Source organism: Protomyctophum parallelum, assembly GCF_964188405.1.
Source record: "Protomyctophum parallelum genome assembly, chromosome: 19".
Lineage (NCBI taxonomy): Eukaryota > Metazoa > Chordata > Actinopteri > Myctophiformes > Myctophidae > Protomyctophum > Protomyctophum parallelum.
The window spans coordinates 29,033,455-29,060,202 of record NC_139717.1 but is presented as its reverse complement, the minus strand read 5'-3'; the positions used below and the strand labels follow the sequence as shown (position 1 = coordinate 29,060,202).

Genomic DNA, 26,748 nt, shown 5'->3' with positions numbered 1-26,748 from the left:
CATCGACCGGTCTTTCTTTCCCGTCCTCAGCGGCGTCAGAGCCACCCACCATCGTCCCAGAGCTGACCTGCGCCACGGGCGAGGGAGGAAACTACCGCGGGACGGTTGCCAGGACAATCTCTGGCAAAACCTGCCAGAGCTGGTCCACCCAGACACCTCACAAACATAACCGCTCTCCCGACAACTACCCCTGCAAGTAAGAACACCCCGCAGATAAATATCTCTCTGCTACAGTGTCTGCCTGTCTGTCTGTCTGTCTGTCTGTCTGTCTGTCTGTCTGTCTGTCTGTCTGTCTGTCTGTCTGTCTGTCTGTACCTACTACCTACTTACTACTAAGTTAGTAGTGGTCAGGGGTGTGAAGATACATTATAACAGCGATACGATATAATACGTACAATGACCTGGCATATCTTTTCAAATTGGGGTCAGTGTCAATTTGGGGGTCCTTGACGTGAAACAGTTTGGGAACCACTGACCGACTGTACCTAATACGTATTTTTTGTCAGAGGCCTGGACAACAACTACTGCCGTAACCCAGACAATGAGAGGATGCCCTGGTGCTACACCACTGACGCAGATACACGCTGGGAGTACTGCCAGGTCCCCAGCTGTGACGGTGCGCCCGGACCAGGTAGCTTTAACTACTTCTAAAGGCACTTAAGTTCAAGACAAATAATGTTAGTTTTTGTCAGGTGAAACCGGACATATGAATTAGTCAAATTTAATGACGACTTTGGCTCCTAGTCGGGACCAGAGTAATCTAGTAAGAGAGCGTTGACTCCCATTGTAACAATGGAATGCGGAAGTGCTCATTCTATCTCAATGGGATAGTTCCACTATAGCCCATAGCACCCCGCTTTGCAGAGAGGTCAAAGCGTGTCTCCACTCTCTTACTAGATTACTCTGGTCGGGACCTAGTCCTGATTGGTTGCCACACACGCTGCTGTCATGTATTGGTTACTCAGGTCACATGACCAGGAAGCAGGTAACAGAAATCTTTAGAGACAATGTTATGTAACGTAATGTTATGATTGAGAGCTGAGACCAGCCGGTTGAGAGGAGCGTTCGTTACTAAATAAAGAAACCAGCGCTTCTTTCACCTGACAAATATCACTATGTGATCATTTCTTGTTACAAAAAAGACAATGAACATCTTGCCTTTTTCATTGCCTCTGCTCATGATTGAATTGGATTGGAGACACTTTGACCATTGGCTTTTCTGAACGCCAAATGTATCGAGTAGCAAAAAAATGAAATGTAAAGTAAAGACATTAAAGACAATGATAATAATAAAAAACAATAAAAACTGAAAAAAGAACAGTTGTGTTGAGTAGGGTGATGTATATCACCTAGATAGTAATGAATTACCAGTAATGTTTTTTTCATCACTACTTAAAATCTATCCTATGTTGCCACCTTGTGGTCACTATATGACATGCATTGCCATGCAGTCGGGCTGGATTTTAGGATAATCCCAAAAGATATGGAAATGATCTTCAGTTTAATTCGGGTGTTATAGTAATGTATTGTATTCTTCGAAGCAAATTCCCGCTAAGCTCTTGAGTTAGTAGTTCTTGTTTGACCTTCAGGTGTTTTGTTTTCCATGCAGGAGAGACCCATGCAGGTTCAATTATACAACAGGTAGTTCCAATGAAGCAATCTGATTTGTTGAAATAGGTTGTTATTTTGAGAAAGAAATGTCCTGCAAAATGAATACATTTTGCGTTCAGTGATGCTTCAGTAAGCGTTTAATATTGCACTAATATCTGTGTAACAATTTTACAATTTAAAATGTGTAAATCTGTACGACGTCTTCCTCTTCCTCCTGCACCTCATCATGTTCTTAAATGTAAATAATGGTGTGTCTGTGTTTGGTTGCTAGATGAGCCCGTGATCCCGGCTGAAGAGGACGATGACTGCTACGTGGGGGACGGGGCGAGCTACCGCGGCGCGACCACAGTGACCATCAGTGGCAAGAAGTGTCAGGCCTGGAGCTCCATGACGCCTCACAAGCACAAGAAAACCCCACAGGCCTTCCCGCTGGCGTGAGAAACAATGCTCTGCCGCCATACAACACAATGTTTAACCCCACAGGCCTTCCCACTGGCGTGAGAAACTATGCTCTGCCGCCATACAACACAATGTTTAACCCCACTGGCGTGAGAAACAATGCTAACCCTAACCCAAGAAAACCCCACAGGCCTTCCCACTGGCGTGAGAAACAATGCTCTGCCGCGAACACAATGTTTTTCATCGACATTTCAATCGTTTGTTTCACCACTTGTTTCACCCATTCTGACCTGAGATCAGATTCTAAAAATGTCTGTTTGAAAATTACAGTTTTCTGAAAAAGCTATGTTTCCATGTCAGTCGTTCTTCGATTTTTCAAAAATAGCAGACCTGCAAGCTCGTAGCGCGCCACTCGGTGGCGCGCTATGAGCTTGTAGATCTGCTATTTTTCAATAGCTAAAGCATAACATAATGCTAATTTAGATAGACAGGAAGGTGAGGACAGAGTGGGGACATTGGTTAAAAGATAAAGATCTGAAAGACAGTGGTTACTATCCTATAATAGCTCAGTGCTATCACAACTCAGCAAACTCAGTGCTCTGAGAGTAGATTACATACTATGGCAAACATTATATGAGTTCTTATACTAAACATTCCTGCAGCTGTTGCAGATGTCAGTTGTTTGGCCCTGTGAGGGCACCAGGAAATAATTCCCCATTAATTTTGCCCATTGACGTTTCAAAAAGTATTTATTTAACCCATTCTGACCCATTTTGGTGTTGGCATCATGTTATGCTTTAGCTATTGAAAAATAGCAGATCTACAAGCTCACATTTCTACATTTCTTTCCTGGTGCCCTCGTCGTTCTGAAAGGGGGCGGGACTGCGGCGCTCTATTGACCTATTGACAGGATTTGGGGCTTTTATTAAAAGAAAATGAAACATGAATGGTATGCTGAATCATTGCCGGAATCTTTTTCAACTCTGCACAGATGTCCTTCTGTCTAGCATTCCCATGCCTCGGCAACCTCGGACCATCACCCAGTTAATCACAAATACATGTCATGATTAATTTTTATCTTAACTGCCGAAGTACCAAAGATAAAATGGTCACGATGCTCTGTGTTCTTCCTCTCCTCTCTGCCTGCTGTGTGACAGTGACCTGAGACGGAACCTGTGCAGGAACCCGGACGGAGACCGAGCTCCCTGGTGTTACACCAATGACCCTGCTGTTCGCTGGGAGTACTGCAACCTGGAGAGGTGCTCCGTCAAACCTTCTGGGGTCTCACCCACCAGACCGACGCTCCCCGCAGCACCCGTAGCCACTCAGACCCCAGAGAGAGGTGACTGAATGAGGCTTAGATGTGTTCACTATATTACTCATTCTTTTATTGTCTACACCAGGCCGAAGTTCGTTCATTCGTTCATTCATTCATTCATTCATTCATTCATTCATTTTCTTATACATTATTCATTAAATCCATCAGATAGTAGCTTGTTTTTGGGGACAGTCTTTATGCTCCACAACGCACGCATGCACGCATGCACGCATGCACGCATGCACGCACGCACACATGCACGCACGCACACATGCACACATGCACATGCACATGCACATGCAGACATTCAATTCAAAACTCTTGGTTCACCTGATTGTTCAACCACTCACCTCTCTCATTTTGAATGGAAGTATCTCATCTAAACATGAATAATGACACCCAAATACATTGCATCCATTCCTCCATCTCTCCGTGTCTTTCTGTCAGACTGCAAGGTGGGGAGCGGATTAACGTACCGTGGGTCTACCTCCATGACCCTGCTGGGAGTCACCTGTCAGGCCTGGGCCGCACAGACACCCCACCGTCACAACAGCTTCACCCCAGAGACACACCCCACCAAAGGGCTGGATGGCAACGTGAGTGTGTGTGTGTGCGTGCGTGTGTGCGTGCGTGCGTGCGTGTGCGTGCGTGACATCGCTGGAGTAAACTTTTCATCACAACTTCAATGGTGTTTCAGAGGCAGCTCTGTTTCATGGCTGCTAATGGAATATTAGCCCTATAACACATACTGTACAATTATACACTGTAAATAATGTTGAAAAGTGTTAAAGCTTCATTATTACTTTGTCGTATAAATTAAGGGATTGGCGTTAATAATAATTCTTTGTTGTCGTGTGTTTACTGTCGCAGAGTTGCAGAAACCCTGACGGTGATGTGAATGGTCCGTGGTGTTACACCACCGATGTGAACAAGAAGTGGGATTACTGCCAGATCCCTGACTGTGGTACGTTCATCCAGAGATTATTATTATTATTAATGGGATTACTGCCAGATCCCTGACTGTGGTACGTTCATCCAGAGATTATTATTATTATTAATGGGATTACTGCCAGATCCCTGACTGTGGTACGTTCATCCAGAGATTATCATCAACCTTTTAATCTTAATAACTCCCTAGTTTTATGCATTAGGCCAGTGATACGTTTTCAACCCTTTTTTTAAAGCAAGGCCCATTATTTATTCAGCACTTGATGACATTTAGCAGACCACCACTTGATGACATTTAGCAGACCACCACTTGATGACATTTAGCGGACCACCACTTGATGACATTTAGCGGACCACCACTTGATGACATTTAGCGGAACACCACTTGATGACATTTAGCGGACCACCACTTGATGACATTTAGCGGACCACCACTTGATGACATTTAGCGGACCACCACTTGATGACATTTAGCGGAACACCACTTGATGACATTTAGCGGACCACCACTTGATGACATTTAGCGGACCAACACTTGATGACATTTAGCGGACCACCACTTGATGACATTTAGCCTCTCAGACACAAAACGTAGAACATTTTTGTTTGTCGTTGGATAAGATTTTGCCTTGCTGCTTCCGGTTCAACGTTTCTGCTTGAGATCATTAGGCGGCTACATAGTATCAACCACTATTGGCTTCACAATGTGTTTTGGGGTAAAATTATATTAAAACAAAATGTAAGTGTTGTATTTCACTTCCGACACTGTTGTTGTTTCTTCTCTCCCACTGCAGCGGGACTGAAGTGTGGGGTACCGCCTGTCTCTCCAAGGCGTTGTTTTGGTCGTATTGTGGGAGGCTGTGTATCTAAACCTCACTCGTGGCCCTGGCAGATCAGCCTCAGAACCAGGTGAGTGGGATTTGTGTACACTGTACACTTGTACAGTATGTGGACCATGGTGACATTGATCAATTCTTGATGAAAAGCTTCTAATATATTATTTATGCCCCACAATCTTTAAATCTCACACTATTAAGGCAAACGGCCAGTTCCACTCGCTGCACAAGGTGCCCTTTTTTCACTTGAGCACCTGCCCCTCTAAATGTCTGTGTACGCCATTGTGTACATTACACTACACATAGATTATCACCAGACATTTGTGACCGTTTCTGACTGAGGCTAAATCATTGTTTTTTTTTCACGTCATATGGAAGCAGGGAATCATAGCTTCAAATTGACATATTGGTTGTTCAGTTTGACCCACCAGTTTTGGAGGTATGGCTTATTATAGAGTAATGTCTTGCAGAAACAGCGAGTTGAGAAAACAGGCTTGAAAGGTTCACTTCTGTGGACTCTAACATTACACCTAGCTACATGTTTAAGCATTTATTTCATATTTACATCGATTTCAGCTCTGACACTTATTCCAGTCATGCTCTAGTATGTGAAGAGTTAAGTCATTTTGGATTTAAAAAAAAAGAGAAACAGTTTTTCTCTTCTCCTGAACAGTCACATTTGTTGTTGGCTATCAAACAACACCCGGGCAAAGACTAATTCCTGTGTGATAAGTTGTTTATCACTTATCAGTCTTAGCCGATATGGCTGATAAGTTCTCTGCAATTGTATCACTCGCTTCACTCAAATAAAGCAAATAAAACGTGGACATTTAATAAATGTAGGTTAACAATTTGGCACTCGTCTCTGCCCAAGGTTTTGCCAACATCGGGTAGGGCTTCATCAGACCTCACCAACGGCTTAGGCTAATACCGTATGCAGTTGGATATCCCCAAAAAAGGACGAATACTGTGTGAAATTTGTTTTCCGTGGCCTTATTTATTCAAAAAGATGAGGACAATTAATTAATCAGTAGTAGAGGAGGCTGAGAAAACAGTCAAAAAAGAACACACACATCCAAGTGCCTATACTAGGCAGGGTGCTGGATTAAACAAATTAAGTCACAATTAAGTAAAGAAATGAAATGAAAAGAATCTGCGCACCATTTTCTGCTCCCAAAACTTTCTTTACTTAAAGTAAAGAAAGTAAAAGTTAAGTAAAGAAACTTTCTTTACTAAGTTTTGGGAGCAGAAAATGGTGTGCGGATACTTTTCATTACTTTACTTGACAATTAATTAATTAACACTTCGATTTCATAAATAGATTTAACAAACACTACTCTGTTATTTAAGTCAGGGGTTCTCAACGTTTTTGGCTGGGGACCCCCGGACATGCTTTGGCCAAATTGAGTAATAGACCGCTACAATAACCTTAATAATAGAGAAAATACATCATAAATAAATACTGAAACCTATATAATCATTAACACCACCTGTGCTTTTTTTGACAGGTTGAGGAGGAGCTTGAGGAGGTTTGCATTTGCACTTAGCGGTTCTACTTTCACTTATCATAATTCGTTTTAAAGTTTAAAAGGTTTAAAGTTTAATTAAGTTAAACCTTTTTTTTAGCTTTACATAGATTGTGCATTACATTCACCAATTCACACGCACATTCGGAAACCATGCAAGGCACCAACCTGCACATCAGGAGCAATCAGGGGTTCAGAGTGTTCCAGGGGGTCCCCAGCTAAATGATAGTTTGGAACCAAATAAACCCTTATGGGTATGTAACTCTGAGAGTGTACAAATGGAATGAAATTGACCCTATTTGGTTCCATTTGTACACTCTCTGTTACATTAACATTGATTTTACAATATAAATTGGGGGTCCCAGAGATAGAAATTACATTAAATGGGCGTCTGTAGACTAATACGCATGTCAAAATGGGGGTCCTTGAAATTAAACGGGTTTAGAATCACTGCTAGAGCCGTACAAGTCTTCTCTTATGAGGGTCACTGGCATATCTTTTCAAATGGGGGTCCGCGGGTGTCCGCGGGCTCATCAGTGTAAATCTGGGGGTCCTTGACATGAAAAAGTTTGGGAACCACTGTAATACATTACTGTTTTACCCAGTAGCAGGCCTACTGCTCCATCTAGTGGACAGGTCTAATAGTGGTAATTTCCTTCAGTGGTGAGCACTGAATGCCACTTTTGTTGTATTAATTACGTGACTACTTTACGTCTCGTCTGTTCTTGATAAATGTATCATAGCCATATCATCCAGATTGATATACCGTAATATAGAAAATATGCAGTAAGATAAAAGACAAAAATCATTATAATATAAAGCAACCACAAATCAAGATTTTGTCACTGCTCTCCCTCATGCAGAGGAAGAGAGATCAAACAAGAGAGATCAAATATGTGATCAAATATTGTACAATGTCTGTCTGTCTGTCTGTCTGTCTGTCTGTCTGTCCGTCTCTCCCAGATCAGGAATCCACTTCTGTGGGGGAACACTGATCGCTCCCCAGTGGGTCGTGACTGCTGCACACTGCCTGGAGAAGTAACTCTAACACACTGACACCACATGCATTCATTCATTCCCTCACGGGAATACATTCTAAAGCAATTATTCCATTGATTACTTTTTCGATTTATCATATAATCAAGAGTATAACTTTTTTATGTATTTATATTTAACTATCAATTATAGTCTAATTAAAGGCAAGGTATTAAACTATCCTTTTTTGTCTTAAATAGCTATATATTCAACAGAAAATACATTTTCAGGTCAGGATACCAATTTCATCCAATCAGAATAGAGAATTAACTCAGCCAAGCTATAGATTACACAAGTGAGAGTTGTTAAATCCTATTTTATACTAAGTTGTGCAACAGTGTTCTGCATAAATAGCTCAAATAGTCAAGCTACAATCACACAATGCTTCACAACGCAAGCTATCATTGATAGCTTGAAGACATGCTATTTTCTCTATTTTTGCTACTGTATTTTATTTCAGTATCAGTTATTTCTTATCTATTAAATTAATTAGTTGGATGCAACCCAATGCAGAACGTGACTTTGTGGATGACATCGTTTTTGATATACTGGTATATGACACAGGATGTTTTGTGTGTGTGTGTGTGTGTGTGTGTGTGTGTGTGTGTGTGTGTGTGTGTGTGTGTGTGTGTGTGTGTGTGTGTGTGTGTGTGTGTGTGTGTGTGTGTGTGTGTGTGTGTGTGTGTGTGTGTGTGTGTGTGTGCGTGTGTGCGCGCGCGTGTGTGCGCGCGCGTGCGTGCGTGCGTGCGTGTAGGAGTAAGTCACCATCATTTTACAAGGTGGTGATGGGCATCCACACAGAAAGAGCCAGTGAGCCGTCTAAACAGGAGAGGACACTGGATCAGCTAGTTCTTGGGCCCAACGGAGCCGACATCGCTCTTCTCAAACTCAGCACGTGAGTACCGCAGTGAAAGTATTATGTTGCTCTATAGCCAAAATCAGCCGGATGTCGGTGGAGTTTACCAGAAGCAAAAATAAGGCTTTATCGTTTTTGGTTATTAACCCATTTTGGGGGGGAACCCCTTTTGGTGTTTTAAACATGATGTTATAATTTAGCTATTGAAAAATAGCAGATCTACAAGCTCATAGCGCCACCGAGTGGCGCGCTACGAGCTTGTAGGTCTGCTATTTTTGAGAAATCGTGAAAATGCGGCACAAATCTTTGAATAGGTATATATTCTTTCAGACGTCAGGCCTAAATGGTTTAATGAATAAAACATCATAAATGATTCCCTAAGTGGATATGGAAACAGCTAGTTTACAGTACTTGGAAGTCCAGTTGTGGCTGTGGCACAATTGGACAGTGAAAGCTTCACATTTTGTCTTTATAATTCTTGAAAATATTTTTTTCCATGGATTCCTTGAATCACGATGCAACTCCCCCATATACTGTATGTGCAGGGCCTAAATGGGGAGAATCCAGGGGGAAAACTATTTGATTGAATAACCTTCAGTGAAAAGTTTGACGCAGATCGGTCCAACGGTGTTCGGCCGTCCATGTCTGGCAGAGAAATAAGGATAAACACTAACTTTCCCCGCTATTTGTGTGAATCCGCGTCATTTGGATTAATCTGGCCGAGCGCCATTTGGCGGAGATTAACGCGAAATTGTTTTTTTTATCGATGGAGTCAAGATGCTACTCACATTAGCATTGGGTTGCTAGCTGATGTTGTCAACAAGACTGGAGCACGCCATCTTAAACTGCACACACACTCCATTCTATCTATTTATTTCAATCGCTTTCATCTCAAATTCCTTCAAAAGAAATATACTGGTTTATTCCACGGCCCATAGCTGACGCTGTGAAGTGATATGAGACAACACACACACACACACACACACAACATAACATCCGGTCACGGCTCTTCAAAATGTCAGTTAAACGGGGGGTAATTAAATCCTGGCAATACGAGGTGAACTAATTAATGAATCCTGGTGGGGAAATATTGTAACTCTAGTTTACAATCTAATATGGACATGACATGACTTGATGTGTGTGTGTGTGTGTGTGTGTGTGTGTGTGTGTGTGTGTGTGTGTGTGTGTGTGTGTGTGTGCGTGTGCGCGTGCGTGCGTGTGTGCTTCCAGCCCAGTTCTAATAAACGACAAGGTGCTGCCTGTTTGTCTCCCAGACAAAGATTACGTGGTCCCTAGTGGAACAGAGTGCTATGTTACTGGCTGGGGAGAAACTCAAGGTACATGTACATGTATAACATGCATGGGTGCGCGCGTGCGTGCACATGCATGCTTTGTTGATCCTAGTTGTCTGCTCTACTTCGTCATCAAACAAAATCCTGATGATTGTGTACAAGGATAAAGATTATAAATGTGAAAAAAATGCATATCCAAAATCAATGTAGCAATTTATGTAAGAAAAGCCTCATACAGTATGGTGCCAACTTGGTTAAGCAGATAGGAAAGTGAATCTATATTTTTAATTTATTTCATGTATTTCATTTATTTTATTCTTTAATTATCCATGAATGCATTTTACGCCTCATGTAACTCACTTTAAATGGTTAAATAGTTTGTTTTTATGTAATAATACAAATCACTGTGCTTGGCCGTATTCTACAGGCACCGGTGGAGAGGGCGTCCTGAAGGAAACCGGGTTCCCTGTGATAGAGAACAAGATCTGTAACCGTCCGTCGTACCTGAACAACAGAGTGAGAGACCATGAGATGTGCGCCGGTAACATCGAGGGAGGAACAGATAGTTGTCAGGTATGCAAAACATCTCTGCGTGAGTGAGTGCATATGGCATAGGAGCAAAATTAATTTAACAATATGTCCGTACACTATGTCTTCGTTTGAAATGTATCCATTCTGCATACTGGGAAATAAAACATGTCAATAAGTGAATCAATTAAGTAACCTAAGAACCTAACATCCATCTAACAGTAGAATATCTGAACAATGAAACTTTGAGTATACACTATAGAGTGCTATAGAGCGTCGCAGTCCCAGAACGACGAGTGGCCCAGGAAATGATTCTCCATTCATTTTCTCCATAGGCTTTTCAAAAAGCATTTATATAAAGACGGTTACGCCGCGGACAAAGCCAACTGGGATCGTGACAAATCATGACAACAAACACAATATTTTGTGCCGATCAAATCATTTGAAAGAAGAAAATAAAGGCAGGATACAACACTATTTGTTTTGCTTTTCTTCTTACTAATTATTTGATCGGCCCAAAACATTGTAATTATTGTCATGATTTGTCACGATCCAAGTTGGCTTTGTCCGCGGCGTAACCGTCTTTAAATAAATACTTTACGCTCTATACAGTAAGTCTACATAAAATGCTATTTAAATTTCATAGAATACGTAGAATTTATATACCTGGCAGCAATAGTTTCATTTTTAATGTTGAACACTCAAAGTTATACAGACCTGTTATGGTCATTCAGAGCTCTTTATGTGTCTAATATTATTCTCTGCTCATTTTGTATGTCCGTGGCAAAAAATGGAATTTAGACAAAAATGTCCACCACGACTTTTTACACTTTGAAGCGACAAACCTCATTTGTGTGTGTGTGTGTGTGTGTGTGTGTGTGTGTGTGTGTGTGTGTGTGTGTGTGTGTGTGTGTGTGTGTGTGTGTGTGTGTGTGTGTGTGTGTGTGTGTGTGTGTGTGTGTGTGTGTGTGCGTGCGTGCGTGCGTGCGTGCGTGCGTGTGTGTGTTCTCCCTGTAGGGGGACAGCGGTGGCCCTCTGGTGTGCAACGCCCAGAGCAGGTTCGTCATCCAGGGGGTGACCTCGTGGGGTCTGGGCTGTGCCAACGCCATGAAGCCTGGCGTCTACACTCGCGTCTCCAAGTTCGTTGACTGGATACAGAGAACCATGGCCAACAACTAAAAGGGCACGTCACTACACCAGGGGGTTCCCACACTTCTTAATGTCAAGGACCCCCAAAATTGACACTAATTAGCTGGCGGACCCCCATTTGAAAAGATGTGCGAGGGACCCCCCCCCCCCCCATAAGAGAATATTTTTACGCCTCTAGCAGTGATTCTCAACCCGTTTGATTTCAAGGACCCCCAGTTTGACATGCATTGGATTTATACATTTATATTGTAAAATCAATGTTAATTTAACTACAAAATGGAAAATGGCATTTGGTTCCATTTGTACACTCTCATTTGTACACTCTATTTGGTTCCAAACCATAATTTAGCTGGGGACCCCCTGGAACTCCCTCAAGGACCCCTGGGGGTCCCCGGACCCCACTTTGGGAACCACTGCACTACACAAATACAATCGATGGCTCACTGTGAGGATTCCTAAAGACATTTTAACAGATAAACAGTTGTTTGGTCCCCAGGTCAACAGAGATTAAAGCACGAGTACAAAAACAATAGAGAATTTCATACAGATTGTGTTACGTTGCCTCTGAAATGTCATGTGCTTTTGACGTGTGAAAATGAATAAAGCTGAAATGAGGAGAAATTAATACAAATGTATCAAAAACGTGCATACAAACTCTGCTTTTGTTTTGTTTGTTATTTCTTTTAACACAATGTGTTCAAATGTATTCATGCACAAAAATGTAAACTCTGGTTGCTGTCTGTTTCTTTCTATCTAACGGATCAGATTGTAATACAGGAACAGTGCTGTCTGGTACCCCGTACTGTCACTGTGGGGAGGCGGTGGCTCGGGGCCGGATGGTTACCTAACCACAAGGTAGAAAAGAAAAGAAAAGAAAAACGAGGTTAATTTTTTTTTTCAAATTTTCAAAAAACGATGGGCTATAACCCATGTTTTTGGAAATTTTTCATTTTTTTCAAATCCTCAAAAATTATGAAAAATGGCGTGCTATAGTATGCCGTACGGTATAGGCTATAGCCCATGTTCAAAGATGATGAAAAACGAGGTTAATTTTTTTTTCAAAATTTCAAAAAAACGATGGGCTATAACCCATGTTTTTTTTTTTCCCCATTTTTTTCAAAACCTCAAAAATGATGAAAAATGGCGTGCTATAGTATGCCGTACGGTATGGGCTATAGCCCATGTTCAAAAATGATGAAAAACGAGGTAAAAAAAAATATCAAAATTTCAAAAAACGATGGGCTATAACCCATGTTTGTTTTTTTTTCATTTTTTTCAGAACCTCAAAAATGATGAAAAACGGCGTGCTATAGTATGCCGTACGGTATGGGCTATAGCCCATGTTCAAAAATGATTAAAAACGAGGTTAATTTATTTTTTCAAAATTTAAAAAAACTATAGGCTATAACCCATGTTTGTTTGTTTTTTCATTTTTTTCAAAACCTCAAAAATGATGAAAAACGGCGTGCTATAGTATGCTGTACGGTATGGGCTATAGCCCATGTTCAAAAATGATGAAAAACGAGGTTAATTTTTTTTTCAAAATTTAAAAAAACGATGGGCTATAACCCATGTTTTTTTTTTTTTTTCATTTTTTTCAAAACCTCAAAAATGATGAAAAACGGCGTGCTATAGTATGCCGTACGGTATGGGCTATAGCCCATGTTCAAAAATGATGAAAAACAAGGTTAATTTATTTTTTCAAAATTTCAAAAAACTATAGGCTATAACCCATGTTTGTTTTTTTTTTTCATTTTTTTCAAAACCTCAAAAATGATGAAAAACGGCGTGCTATAGTATGCCGTACGGTATGGGCTATAGCCCATGTTCAAAAATGTTGAAAAACGAGTTTAGTTTTTTTTTCAAAATTTCAAAAAACGATGGGCTATAACCCATGTTTTTTTGTTTAAAAAAAAAAAAAATTCAAAACCTCAAAAATGATGAAAAACGGCGTGCTATAGTATGCCGTACGGTATGGGCTATAGCCCATGTTCAAAAATGATGAAAAACGAGGTTAATTTATTTTTTCAAAATTTCAAAAAAACTATAGGCTATAACCCATGTTTGTTATTTTTTTCATTTTTTTCAAAACCTCAAAAATGATGAAAAACGGCGTGCTATAGTATGCTGTACGGTATGGGCTATAGCCCATGTTCAAAAATGATGAAAAACGAGGTAATTTTTTTTTTCAAAATTTCAAAAAACGATGGGCTATAACCCATGTTTTTTTGTTTAAAAAAATAAATAATCAAAAGCTAAAAAATGATGAAAAACGGCGTGCTATAGTATGCCGTACGGTATGGGCTATAGCCCATGTTCAAAAATGATGAAAAACAAGGTTAAAAAAAAAATCAAAATTTCAAAAAACGATGGGCTATAACCCATGTTTGTTTTTTTTTTCGTTTTTTTCAAAACCTCAAAAATGATGAAAAACTGCGTGCTATAGTATGCCGTACGGTATGGGCTATAGCCCATGTTCAAAAATGTGGAAAAACGAGGTAATTTTTTTTTCCAAAATTTCAAAAAAACGATGGGCTATAACCCATATTTTTTTTTTTTTTTTTTTTTTCAAAAACCTCAAAAATGATGAAAAACGGCGTGCTATAGTATGCCGTACGGTATGGGCTATAGCCCATGTTAAAAAATGATAAAAAACGAGGTTAAAAAAGAAATCAAAATTTCAAAAAACGATGGGCTATAACCCATGTTTGTTTTTTTTTCATTTTTTTCAAAACCTCAAAAATGATGAAAAACGGCGTGCTATAGTATGCCGTACGGTATGGGCTATAGCCCATGTTCAAAAATGTGGGAAAACGAGGTAATTTTTTTTTCCAAAATTAAAAAAAAACGATGGGCTATAACCCATGTTTTTTTTTTTTTTTCAAAAACCTAAAAAATGATGAAAAACGGCGTGCTATAGTATGCCGTACGGTATGGGTTATAGCCCATGTTCAAAAATGATGAAAAACGAGGTTAAAAAAAAAATCTAATTTTCAAAAAACGATGGGCTATAACCCATGTTTTTTTTTTTTTTCATTTTTTTCAAAACCTCAAAAATGATGAAAAACGGCGTGCTATAGTATGCCGTACGGTATGGGCTATAGCCCATGTTCAAAAATGATGAAAAACGAGGTTAATTTTTTTTTCAAAATTTCAAAAAACGATAGGCTATAACCCATGTTTGTTTTTTTTTTCAATTTTTTCAAAACCTCAAAAATGATGAAAAACGGCGTGCTATAGTATGCCGTACGGTATGGGCTATAGCCCATGTTCAAAAATGTTGAAAAACGAGGTTATTTTTTTTTTTCAAAATTTCAAAAAACGATGGGCTATAACCCATGTTTTTTTATTATTTTTTATTTTTTTCAAAAACCTCAAAAATGATGAAAAACGGCGTGCTATAGTATGCCGTACGGTATGGGTTATAGCCCATGTTCAAAAATGATGAAAAACGAGGTTAAAAAAAAAATCAAATTTTCAAAAAACGATGGGCTATAACCCATGTTTTTTTTTTTTTCATTTTTTTCAAAACCTCAAAAATGATGAAAAACGGCGTGCTATAGTATGCCGTACGGTATGGGCTATAGCCCATGTTCAAAAATGATGAAAAACGAGGTTAATTTTTTTTTTCAAAATTTCAAAAAACGATAGGCTATAACCCATGTTTGTTTTTTTTTTCAATTTTTTCAAAACCTCAAAAATGATGAAAAACGGCGTGCTATAGTATGCCGTACGGTATGGGCTATAGCCCATGTTCAAAAATGTGGGAAAACGAGGTAATTTTTTTTTCCAAAATAAAAAAAAAAACGATGGGCTATAACCCATGTTTTTTTTTTTTTTTCAAAAACCTCAAAAATGATGAAAAACGGCGTGCTATAGTATGCCGTACGGTATGGGCTATAGCCCATGTTCAAAAATGTTGAAAAACGAGGTAATTTTTTTTTTCAAAATTTCAAAAAACGATGGGCTATAACCCATGTTTTTTTTTTTTTTTTTTTTTTTCAAAAGCTCAAAAATGATGAAAAACGGCGAGCTATAGTATGCCGTACGGTATGGGCTATAGCCCATGTTCAAAAATGATGAAAAACAAGGTTAAAAAAAAAATCCAAATTTCAAAAAACGATGGGCTATAACCCATGTTTTGTTTTTTTTCCATTATTTTCAAATCCTCAAAAATGATGAAAAACGGCGTGCTATAGTATGCCGTACGGTATGGGCCATAGCCCATGATCAAAAATGATAAAAAACGAGGATTAAAAAAAATTCAAAAATTCAAAAAACGATGGGCTATAACCCATGTTTTTTTTTTAAATCCTCAAAAATGATGAAAAACAGCGTGCTATAGTATGCCGTACGGTATGGGCTATTAGACGAGCGTCTAAAAATGGGATAAAAAAACGTCTAAAAATAGACGTCTAAAACACGTCTAAAAATAGACGTGTTTTAGGCGTCTATTTTTAGACGTTTTTTATCCCATTTTTAGACGCACGTCAAATAGCTGGCTATTTCTCAGTGGGATGGTCAAAAATGATGAAAAACGAGGATAATTTTTTTTTCAAAGATTTAAAAAACGATGGGCTATAACACATTTTTCATTTTTTTCAAATCCTCAAAAATGATGAAAAACGGCGTGCTATAGTATGCCGTACGGTATGGGCCATAGCCCATGGTCAAAAATGATAAAAAACGAGGATTAAATTTTTTTCAAAAAACGATGGGCTATAACCCATGTTTTTTTTTTCTTTTTCTTTTTTCCAAAATGATGAAAAACGAGGTAAATTTCTTTTCTCCAAAATTTCAAAAAACGATGGGCTATAACCCATGTTTTTTTTTTTCATTTTTTTCAAATCCTCAAAAATGATGAAAAACGGCGTGCTATAGTATGCCGTACGGTATGGGCCATAGCCCATGGTCAAAAATGATAAAAAACGAGGATTCAAAAAAGATTCAAAAAACGATGGGCTATAACCCATGTTTTTTTTTTCTTTTTCTTTTTTCCAAAATGATGAAAAACGAGGTACATTTTTTTTCTCCAAAATTTCAAAAAACGATGGGCTATAACCCATGTTTTTTTTTTTTTCATTTTTTTCAAAACCTCAAAAATGATGAAAAACGGCGTGCTATAGTATGCCGTACGGTATGGGCTATAGCCCATGTTCAAAAATGTTGAAAAACGAGGTAAATTTTTTTTTTCAAAATTTCAAAAAACGATGGGCTATAACCCATGTTTTTTTTTGTTTTTTGTTTTTTTTCAAAAGCTCAAAAATGATGAAAAACGGCGTGCTATAGTATGCCGTACGGTATGGGCTATAGCCCATGTTCAAAAATGTTGAAAAACGAGGTAATTTTTTTTTTCAAAATTTCAAAAAAGGATGGGCTATAACCCATGTTTTTTTTTTTTTTTCATTTTTTTCAAAACCTCAAAAATGATGAAAAACGGCGTGCTATAGTATGCCGTACGGTATGGGCTATAGCCCATGTTCAAAAATGATGAAAAACAAGGTTAATTTATTTTTTCAAAATTTCAAAAAACTATAGGCTATAACCCATGTTTGTTTTTTTTTTTCATTTTTTTCAAAACCTCAAAAATGATGAAAAACGGCGTGCTATAGTATGCCGTACGGTATGGGCTATAGCCCATGTTCAAAAATGTTGAAAAACGAGTTTAGTTTTTTTTTCAAAATTTCAAAAAACGATGGGCTATAACCCATGTTTTTTTGTTTAAAAAAAAAAAAAATTCAAAACCTCAAAAATGATGAAAAACGGCGTGCTATAGTATGCCGTACGGTATGGGCTATAGCCCATGTTCAAAAATGATGAAAAACGAGGTTAATTTATTTTTTCAAAATTTCAAAAAAACTATAGGCTATAACCCATGTTTGTTATTTTTTTCATTTTTTTCAAAACCTCAAAAATGATGAAAAACGGCGTGCTATAGTATGCTGTACGGTATGGGCTATAGCCCATGTTCAAAAATGATGAAAAACGAGGTAATTTTTTTTTTCAAAATTTCAAAAAACGATGGGCTATAACCCATGTTTTTTTGTTTAAAAAAATAAATAATCAAAAGCTAAAAAATGATGAAAAACGGCGTGCTATAGTATGCCGTACGGTATGGGCTATAGCCCATGTTCAAAAATGATGAAAAACAAGGTTAAAAAAAAAATCAAAATTTCAAAAAACGATGGGCTATAACCCATGTTTGTTTTTTTTTTCGTTTTTTTCAAAACCTCAAAAATGATGAAAAACTGCGTGCTATAGTATGCCGTACGGTATGGGCTATAGCCCATGTTCAAAAATGTGGAAAAACGAGGTAATTTTTTTTTCCAAAATTTCAAAAAAACGATGGGCTATAACCCATATTTTTTTTTTTTTTTTTTTTTTCAAAAACCTCAAAAATGATGAAAAACGGCGTGCTATAGTATGCCGTACGGTATGGGCTATAGCCCATGTTAAAAAATGATAAAAAACGAGGTTAAAAAAGAAATCAAAATTTCAAAAAACGATGGGCTATAACCCATGTTTGTTTTTTTTTCATTTTTTTCAAAACCTCAAAAATGATGAAAAACGGCGTGCTATAGTATGCCGTACGGTATGGGCTATAGCCCATGTTCAAAAATGTGGGAAAACGAGGTAATTTTTTTTTCCAAAATTAAAAAAAAACGATGGGCTATAACCCATGTTTTTTTTTTTTTTTCAAAAACCTAAAAAATGATGAAAAACGGCGTGCTATAGTATGCCGTACGGTATGGGTTATAGCCCATGTTCAAAAATGATGAAAAACGAGGTTAAAAAAGAAATCTAATTTTCAAAAAACGATGGGCTATAACCCATGTTTGTTTTTTTTTCCATTTTTTTCAAAACCTCAAAAATGATGAAAAACGGCGTGCTATAGTATGCCGTACGGTATGGGCTATAGCCCATGTTCAAAAATGATGAAAAACGAGGTTAATTTTTTTTTTCAAAATTTCAAAAAACGATAGGCTATAACCCATGTTTGTTTTTTTTTTCAATTTTTTCAAAACCTCAAAAATGATGAAAAACGGCGTGCTATAGTATGCCGTACGGTATGGGCTATAGCCCATGTTCAAAAATGTTGAAAAACGAGGTTATTTTTTTTTTTCAAAATTTCAAAAAACGATGGGCTATAACCCATGTTTTTTTATTATTTTTTATTTTTTTCAAAAACCTCAAAAATGATGAAAAACGGCGTGCTATAGTATGCCGTACGGTATGGGTTATAGCCCATGTTCAAAAATGATGAAAAACGAGGTTAAAAAAAAAATCAAATTTTCAAAAAACGATGGGCTATAACCCATGTTTTTTTTTTTTTCATTTTTTTCAAAACCTCAAAAATGATGAAAAACGGCGTGCTATAGTATGCCGTACGGTATGGGCTATAGCCCATGTTCAAAAATGATGAAAAACGAGGTTAATTTTTTTTTTCAAAATTTCAAAAAACGATAGGCTATAACCCATGTTTGTTTTTTTTTTCAATTTTTTCAAAACCTCAAAAATGATGAAAAACGGCGTGCTATAGTATGCCGTACGGTATGGGCTATAGCCCATGTTCAAAAATGTGGGAAAACGAGGTAATTTATTTTTCCAAAATAAAAATAAAAACGATGGGCTATAACCCATGTTTTTTTTTTTTTTTCAAAAACCTCAAAAATGATGAAAAACGGCGTGCTATAGTATGCCGTACGGTATGGGCTATAGCCCATGTTCAAAAATGTTGAAAAACGAGGTAATTTTTTTTTTCAAAATTTCAAAAAACGATGGGCTATAACCCATGTTTTTTTTTTTTGTTTTTTTTTTTCAAAAGCTCAAAAATGATGAAAAACGGCGAGCTATAGTATGCCGTACGGTATGGGCTATAGCCCATGTTCAAAAATGATGAAAAACAAGGTTAAAAAAAAAATCCAAATTTCAAAAAACGATGGGCTATAACCCATGTTTTGTTTTTTTTCCATTATTTTCAAATCCTCAAAAATGATGAAAAACGGCGTGCTATAGTATGCCGTACGGTATGGGCCATAGCCCATGATCAAAAATGATAAAAAACGAGGATTAAAAAAAATTCAAAAATTCAAAAAACGATGGGCTATAACCCATGTTTTTTTTTTAAATCCTCAAAAATGATGAAAAACAGCGTGCTATAGTATGCCGTACGGTATGGGCTATTAGACGAGCGTCTAAAAATGGGATAAAAAAACGTCTAAAAATAGACGTCTAAAACACGTCTAAAAATAGACGTGTTTTAGGCGTCTATTTTTAGACGTTTTTTATCCCATTTTTAGACGCACGTCAAATAGCTGGCTATTTCTCAGTGGGATGGTCAAAAATGATGAAAAACGAGGATAATTTTTTTTTCAAAGATTTAAAAAACGATGGGCTATAACACATTTTTCATTTTTTTCAAATCCTCAAAAATGATGAAAAACGGCGTGCTATAGTATGCCGTACGGTATGGGCCATAGCCCATGTTCAAAAATGATGAAAAACGAGGTTAATTTTTTTTTTCAAAATTTCAAAAAACGATAGGCTATAACCCATGTTTGTTTTTTTTTTCAATTTTTTCAAAACCTCAAAAATGATGAAAAACGGCGTGCTATAGTATGCCGTACGGTATGGGCTATAGCCCATGTTCAAAAATGTGGGAAAACGAGGTAATTTATTTTTCCAAAATAAAAATAAAAACGATGGGCTATAACCCATGTTTTTTTTTTTTTTTCAAAAACCTCAAAAATGATGAAAAACGGCGTGCTATAGTATGCCGTACGGTATGGGCTATAGCCCATGTTCAAAAATGTTGAAAAACGAGGTAATTTTTTTTTTCAAAATTTCAAAAAACGATGGGCTATAACCCATGTTTTTTTTTTTTGTTTTTTTTTTTCAAAAGCTCAAAAATGATGAAAAACGGCGAGCTATAGTATGCCGTACGGTATGGGCTATAGCCCATGTTCAAAAATGATGAAAAACAAGGTTAAAAAAAAAATCCAAATTTCAAAAAACGATGGGCTATAACCCATGTTTTGTTTTTTTTCCATTATTTTCAAATCCTCAAAAATGATGAAAAACGGCGTGCTATAGTATGCCGTACGGTATGGGCCATAGCCCATGATCAAAAATGATAAAAAACGAGGATTAAAAAAAATTCAAAAATTCAAAAAACGATGGGCTATAACCCATGTTTTTTTTTTAAATCCTCAAAAATGATGAAAAACAGCGTGCTATAGTATGCCGTACGGTATGGGCTATTAGACGAGCGTCTAAAAATGGGATAAAAAAACGTCTAAAAATAGACGTCTAAAACACGTCTAAAAATAGACGTGTTTTAGGCGTCTATTTTTAGACGTTTTTTATCCCATTTTTAGACGCACGTCAAATAGCTGGCTATTTCTCAGTGGGATGGTCAAAAATGATGAAAAACGAGGATAATTTTTTTTTCAAAGATTTAAAAAACGATGGGCTATAACACATTTTTCATTTTTTTCAAATCCTCAAAAATGATGAAAAACGGCGTGCTATAGTATGCCGTACGGTATGGGCCATAGCCCATGGTCAAAAATGATAAAAAACGAGGATTAAATTTTTTTCAAAAAACGATGGGCTATAACCCATGTTTTTTTTTTCTTTTTCTTTTTTCCAAAATGATGAAAAACGAGGTAAATTTCTTTTCTCCAAAATTTCAAAAAACGATGGGCTATAACCCATGTTTTTTTTTTTTTTCATTTTTTTCAAATCCTCAAAAATGATGAAAAACGGCGTGCTATAGTATGCCGTACGGTATGGGCCATAGCCCATGGTCAAAAATGATAAAAAACGAGGATTCAAAAAAGATTCAAAAAACGATGGGCTATAACCCATGTTTTTTTTTTCTTTTTCTTTTTTCCAAAATGATGAAAAACGAGGTACATTTTTTTTCTCCAAAATTTCAAAAAACGATGGGCTATAACCCATGTTTTTTTTTTTTTCATTTTTTTCAAAACCTCAAAAATGATGAAAAACGGCGTGCTATAGTATGCCGTACGGTATGGGCTATAGCCCATGTTCAAAAATGTTGAAAAACGAGGTAATTTTTTTTTTTCAAAATTTCAAAAAACGATGGGCTATAACCCATGTTTTTTTTTGTTTTTTGTTTTTTTTCAAAAGCTCAAAAATGATGAAAAACGGCGTGCTATAGTATGCCGTACGGTATGGGCTATAGCCCATGTTCAAAAATGTTGAAAAACGAGGTAATTTTTTTTTTCAAAATTTCAAAAAAGGATGGGCTATAACCCATGTTTTTTTTTTTTTTTTTTTTTTTTCAAAAGCTCAAAAATGATGAAAAACGGCGTGCTATAGTATGCCGTACGGTATGGGCTATAGCCCATGTTCAAAAATGATGAAAAACGAGGTTAAAAAAAGAAATCCAAATTTCAAAAAACGATGGGCTATAACCCATGTTTTGTTTTTTTTTCCATTTTTTTCAAATCCTCAAAAATGATGAAAAACGGCGTGCTATAGTATGCCGTACGGTATGGGCCATAGCCCATGGTCAAAAATGATAAAAAACGAGGATTAAAAACAATTCAAAAATTCAAAAAACGATGGGCTATAACCCATGTTTTGTTTTTATTTTTATTTTTTTTCAAATCCTCAAAAATGATGAAAAACGGCGTGCTATAGTATGCCGTACGGTATGGGCCATAGCCCATGGTCAAAAATGATAAAAAACGAGGTTAAAAAAAGAAATCAAATTTTCAAAAAACGATGGGCTATAACCCATGTTTGTTTTTTTTTCATTTTTTTCAAAAGCTCAAAAATGATGAAAAACGGCGTGCTATAGTATGCCGTACGGTATGGGCTATAGCCCATGTTCAAAAATGATGAAAAACGAGGTTAATTGTTTTTTTCAAAATTTCAAAAAACGATGGGCTATAACCCATGTTTTTTTTTCCATTTTTTTCAAAACCTCAAAAATGATGAAAAACGGCGTGCTATAGTATGCCGTATGGTATGGGCTATAGCCCATGTTCAAAAATGATGAAAAACGAGGTTAAAAAAATAAATCAAAATTTCAAAAAACGATGGGCTATAACCCATGTTTTCTTTTTTTTTTCTTTTTTTTCAAAAGCTCAAAAATGATGAAAAACGGCGTGCTATAGTATGCCGTACGATATGGGCTATAGCCCATGTTCAAAAATGATGAAAAACTAGGTTAATTTTTTTTCTCCAAAATTTCAAAAAACGATAGGCTATAACCCATGTTTGTTTTGTTTTTTTCATTTTTTTCAAAACCTCAAAAATGATGAAAAACGGCGTGGTATAGTATGCCGTACGGTATGGGCTATAGCCCATGTTCAAAAATGATGAAAAACGAGGTTAATTTTTTTTTCCAAATTTTCAAAAAACGATGGGCTATAACCCATGTTTTTTTTTTTCAATTTTTTTCAAAAGCTCAAAAATGATGAAAAACGGCGTGCTATAGTATGCCGTACGGTATGGGCTATAGCCCATGTTAAAAAATGATGAAAAACGAGGTTATCTTTTTTTTCAAATTTTCAAAAAACGATGGGCTATAACCCATGTTTTTTTTTTGTTTTTTTTTAAAACCTCAAAAATGATGAAAAACGGCGTGCTATAGTATGCCGTACGGTATGGGCTATAGCCCATGTTCAAAAATGATGAAAAACGAGGTTAATTGTTTTTTTCAAAATTTCAAAAAACGATGGGCTATAACCCATGTTTTTTTTTTTTTAATTTTTTCAAAACCTCAAAAATGATGAAAAACGGCGTGCTATAGTATGCCGTACGGTATGGGCTATAGCCCATGTTCAAAAATGATGAAAAACGAGGTTAAAAAAAGAAATCAAAATTTCAAAAAACGATGGGCTATAACCCATGTTTGTTTTTTTTTCATTTTTTTCAAAACCTCAAAAATGATGAAAAACGGCGTGCTATAGTATGCCGTACGGTATGGGCTATAGCCCATGTTAAAAAATGATTAAAATCGAGGTTACAAAAAAAAAATCAAAATTTCAAAAAACGATGGGCTATAACCCATGTTTTTTTTTTGTTTTTTTTTTCAAAACCTCAAAAATGATGAATAACGGCGTGCTATAGTATGCCGTACGGTATGGGCTATAGTTCAAAAATGATGAAAAACGAGGTTAAATCTTTTTTTCAAAATTTCAAAAACATGTTACATTCCCCTTTGAATGTCTAGGGGTATATCAAGAAGAGAATGCAACACGGCTGACATAAGAGTTGTTATTTATTGCCCGGTAAGATGATAAGTCGTACACAACTGGACAGAAGGTGGTTCACACACAGTTCACATAGTATATACGTCTATATCTCTATATGTAAGCAGTGGAATATATCTATATCTCTATCTACCTCCTTCTGTCCTGGCAACCTGTAAGCGACTAATAATGATAGTTAAGGGTTTCCAACCAAATCAAAATAAGGGAAGAGCCCTTTACCCAATGTGTATACGAGGAACAATACAAGGGGAACCGGCTGTATGGGGCAACTTAACAAAACAATCAAAACTATCTAGCCCTATTCTGGATCAACTGAGCCCTCTAAATAAACCTAATCTAGAAAAGGAAAAGAGGGGTTACACAAGATTTAACTGCCTAACCTCCCTACTCTACCTACTTCCTAACAAAAGGTTACAGTAAACATGCTCCCATACTCCGTTCACATTATATATATATATTCTCTCTACATGTATATATATAATCACTGGTACCCTCAGGTAATGAGATAGGTAAAGGCTCTGGGTGCTCCCCACAGGTGAACTGAAGACCCGGGCCTATGCCTTACACAGAATACACACAGTATTGACTATTGAGCGTTAACTAGCTCCGACATGGACAGAGTACTGCACAGTATGGGTGACTGAGAGACAATGCCAACGATCAAGCGGCACATCTGCTGTTAAGTAGTGTTCCCAGCCAGGCTGGTCCTCTGAGAGCGGATTGGTTCCTGGTGACGAGGGGGTGGGCAGACAGGTTGATTGGTCTCCGCCTCCACGCACCACAGCAGATCAGACCTGTGACTGAAAGAACTGATCAGCACTCTGTATAATGTAACCTATTCATGATATATTATAATTATATATATATATATAAACATAACGAAGTTATCATATAATATATATATATATATAAATACAATCACCACGTTATCATCTCATAAATATATATCCCCGATTATGTAACAGATGGGCTATAACCCATGTTTTTTTTTTTTTTCCATTTTTTTCAAAACCTCAAAAATGATGAAAAACGGTGTGCTATAGTATGCCGTACGGTATGGGCTATAGCCCATGTTCAAAAATGATTAAAAAGGAGGTTAATTTTTTTTTTCTAAATTTCAAAAAACGATGGGCTATAACCCATGTTTTTTTTTTGTTTTTTTTTTTCAAAACCTCATAAATGATGAAAAACGGCGTGCTATAGTATGCCGTACGGTATGGGCTATAGCCCATGTTCAAAAATGATTAAAAACGAGGTTAATTTTTTTTTTCAAAATTTAAAAAAACGATGGGCTATAACCCATGTTTTTTTTTTTTTTTTTAAACCTCAAAAATGATGAAAAACTGCGTACTATAGTATGCCGTATGGTATGGGCTATAGCCCATGTTCAAAAATGATGAAAAACGAGGTTAATAATTTTTCCAAAATTAAAAAAAACGATGGGCTATAACCCATGTTTTTTTTTGTTTTTTTTTTCAAAACCTCAAAAATGATGAAAAACGGCGTGCTATAGTATGCAGTACGGTATGGGCTATAGCCCATGTTCAAAAATGATGAAAAACTAGGTTACTTTTTCTTTTCTAAATTTCAAAAAACGATGGGCTATAACCCATGTTTTTTTTTTTTTTCAAAACCTCAAAAATGATGAAAAACGGCATGCTATATTATGCCGTACGGTATGGGCTATAGCCCATGTTCAAAAATGATGAAAAACGAGGTTTTTTTTTTCTTCCAAAATTTAAAAAAACGATGGGCTATAACCCATGTTTTTTCTTTTTTTTTTTTTTTTTTTAAACCTCAAAAATGATGAAAAACGGCGTGCTATAGTATGCCGTACGGTATGGGCTATAGCCCATGTTCAAAAATGATTAAAAACGAGGTTAATTTTTTTTTTTCAAAATTTCAAAAAACGATGGGCTATAACCCATGTTTTTTTTTTTGTTTTTTTTTCTTCAAAACCTCAAAAATGATGAAAAACGGCATGCTATAGTATGCCGTATGGTATGGGCTATAGCCCATGTTCAAAAATGATGAAAAACGAGGTTAATTATTTTTCCAAAATAAAAAAAAACGATGGGCTATAACCCATGTTTTGTTTTTTTTTCATTTTTTTCAAAACCTCAAAAATGATGAAAAACGGCGTGCTATAGTATGCCGTACGGTATGGGCTATAGCCCATGTTCAAAAATGATGAAAAACGAGGTTAATAATTTTTCCAAAATTAAAAAAAACGATGGGCTATAACCCATGTTTTTTTTGTTTGTTTTTTTCAAAACCTCAAAAATGATGAAAAACGGCGTGCTATAGTATGCAGTACGGTATGGGCTATAGCCCATGTTCAAAAATGATGAAAAACTAGGTTACTTTTTCTTTTCTAAATTTCAAAAAACGATGGGCTATAACCCATGTTTTTTTTTTTTTTCAAAACCTCAAAAATGATGAAAAACGGCGTGCTATATTATGCCGTACGGTATGGGCTATAGCCCATGTTCAAAAATGATGAAAAACGAGGTTTTTTTTTTCTTCCAAAATTAAAAAAAACGATGGGCTATAACCCATGTTTTGTTTTTTTTTTTTTTTTTTTTTAAACCTCAAAAATGATGAAAAACGGCGTGCTATAGTATGCCGTACGGTATGGGCTATAGCCCATGTTCAAAAATGATTAAAAACGAGGTTAATTTTTTTTTTCAAAATTTAAAAAAACGATGGGCTATAACCCATGTTTTTTTTTTTTTTTTTAAACCTCAAAAATGATGAAAAACGGCGTACTATAGTATGCCGTATGGTATGGGCTATAGCCCATGTTCAAAAATGATGAAAAACGAGGTTAATAATTTTTCCAAAATTAAAAAAAACGATGGGCTATAACCCATGTTTTTTTTTGTTTTTTTTTTCAAAACCTCAAAAATGATGAAAAACGGCGTGCTATAGTATGCAGTACGGTATGGGCTATAGCCCATGTTCAAAAATGATGAAAAACTAGGTTACTTTTTCTTTTC

At 36.7% G+C, this 26,748-nt stretch overlaps 2 protein-coding genes across 12 annotated transcripts in view; both read left to right on the top strand.

Moving 5' to 3' along the window:
* Nucleotides 1-12,110, top strand: part of plg (plasminogen) — a 31,389-nt gene extending 19,279 nt beyond the window's left edge. For 9 of the 11 annotated variants that reach the window (XM_083790790.1, XM_083790787.1, XM_083790792.1 and 6 more), the window contains 12 exons: nucleotides 31-196; nucleotides 507-631; nucleotides 1,883-2,045; nucleotides 3,168-3,352; nucleotides 3,776-3,924; nucleotides 4,199-4,292; nucleotides 5,071-5,185; nucleotides 7,602-7,676; nucleotides 8,428-8,568; nucleotides 9,760-9,866; nucleotides 10,249-10,394; nucleotides 11,367-12,110. In XM_083790790.1, coding sequence (XP_083646916.1) covers nucleotides 31-196; nucleotides 507-631; nucleotides 1,883-2,045; nucleotides 3,168-3,352; nucleotides 3,776-3,924; nucleotides 4,199-4,292; nucleotides 5,071-5,185; nucleotides 7,602-7,676; nucleotides 8,428-8,568; nucleotides 9,760-9,866; nucleotides 10,249-10,394; nucleotides 11,367-11,528 — 1,628 coding nt within the window. In that variant the 3' untranslated portion in view covers nucleotides 11,529-12,110. Of the gene's footprint in view, nucleotides 1-30; nucleotides 197-506; nucleotides 632-1,882; nucleotides 2,046-3,167; nucleotides 3,353-3,775; nucleotides 3,925-4,198; nucleotides 4,293-5,070; nucleotides 5,186-7,601; nucleotides 7,677-8,427; nucleotides 8,569-9,759; nucleotides 9,867-10,248; nucleotides 10,395-11,366 lie in introns of those variants that run through there. The other 2 variants (XM_083790784.1, XM_083790783.1) reach the window with 2 other exon arrangements.
* Nucleotides 1-26,748, top strand: part of vgll2a (vestigial-like family member 2a) — a 436,332-nt gene that overhangs the window by 41,332 nt on the left and 368,252 nt on the right. The window lies entirely within an intron of this gene.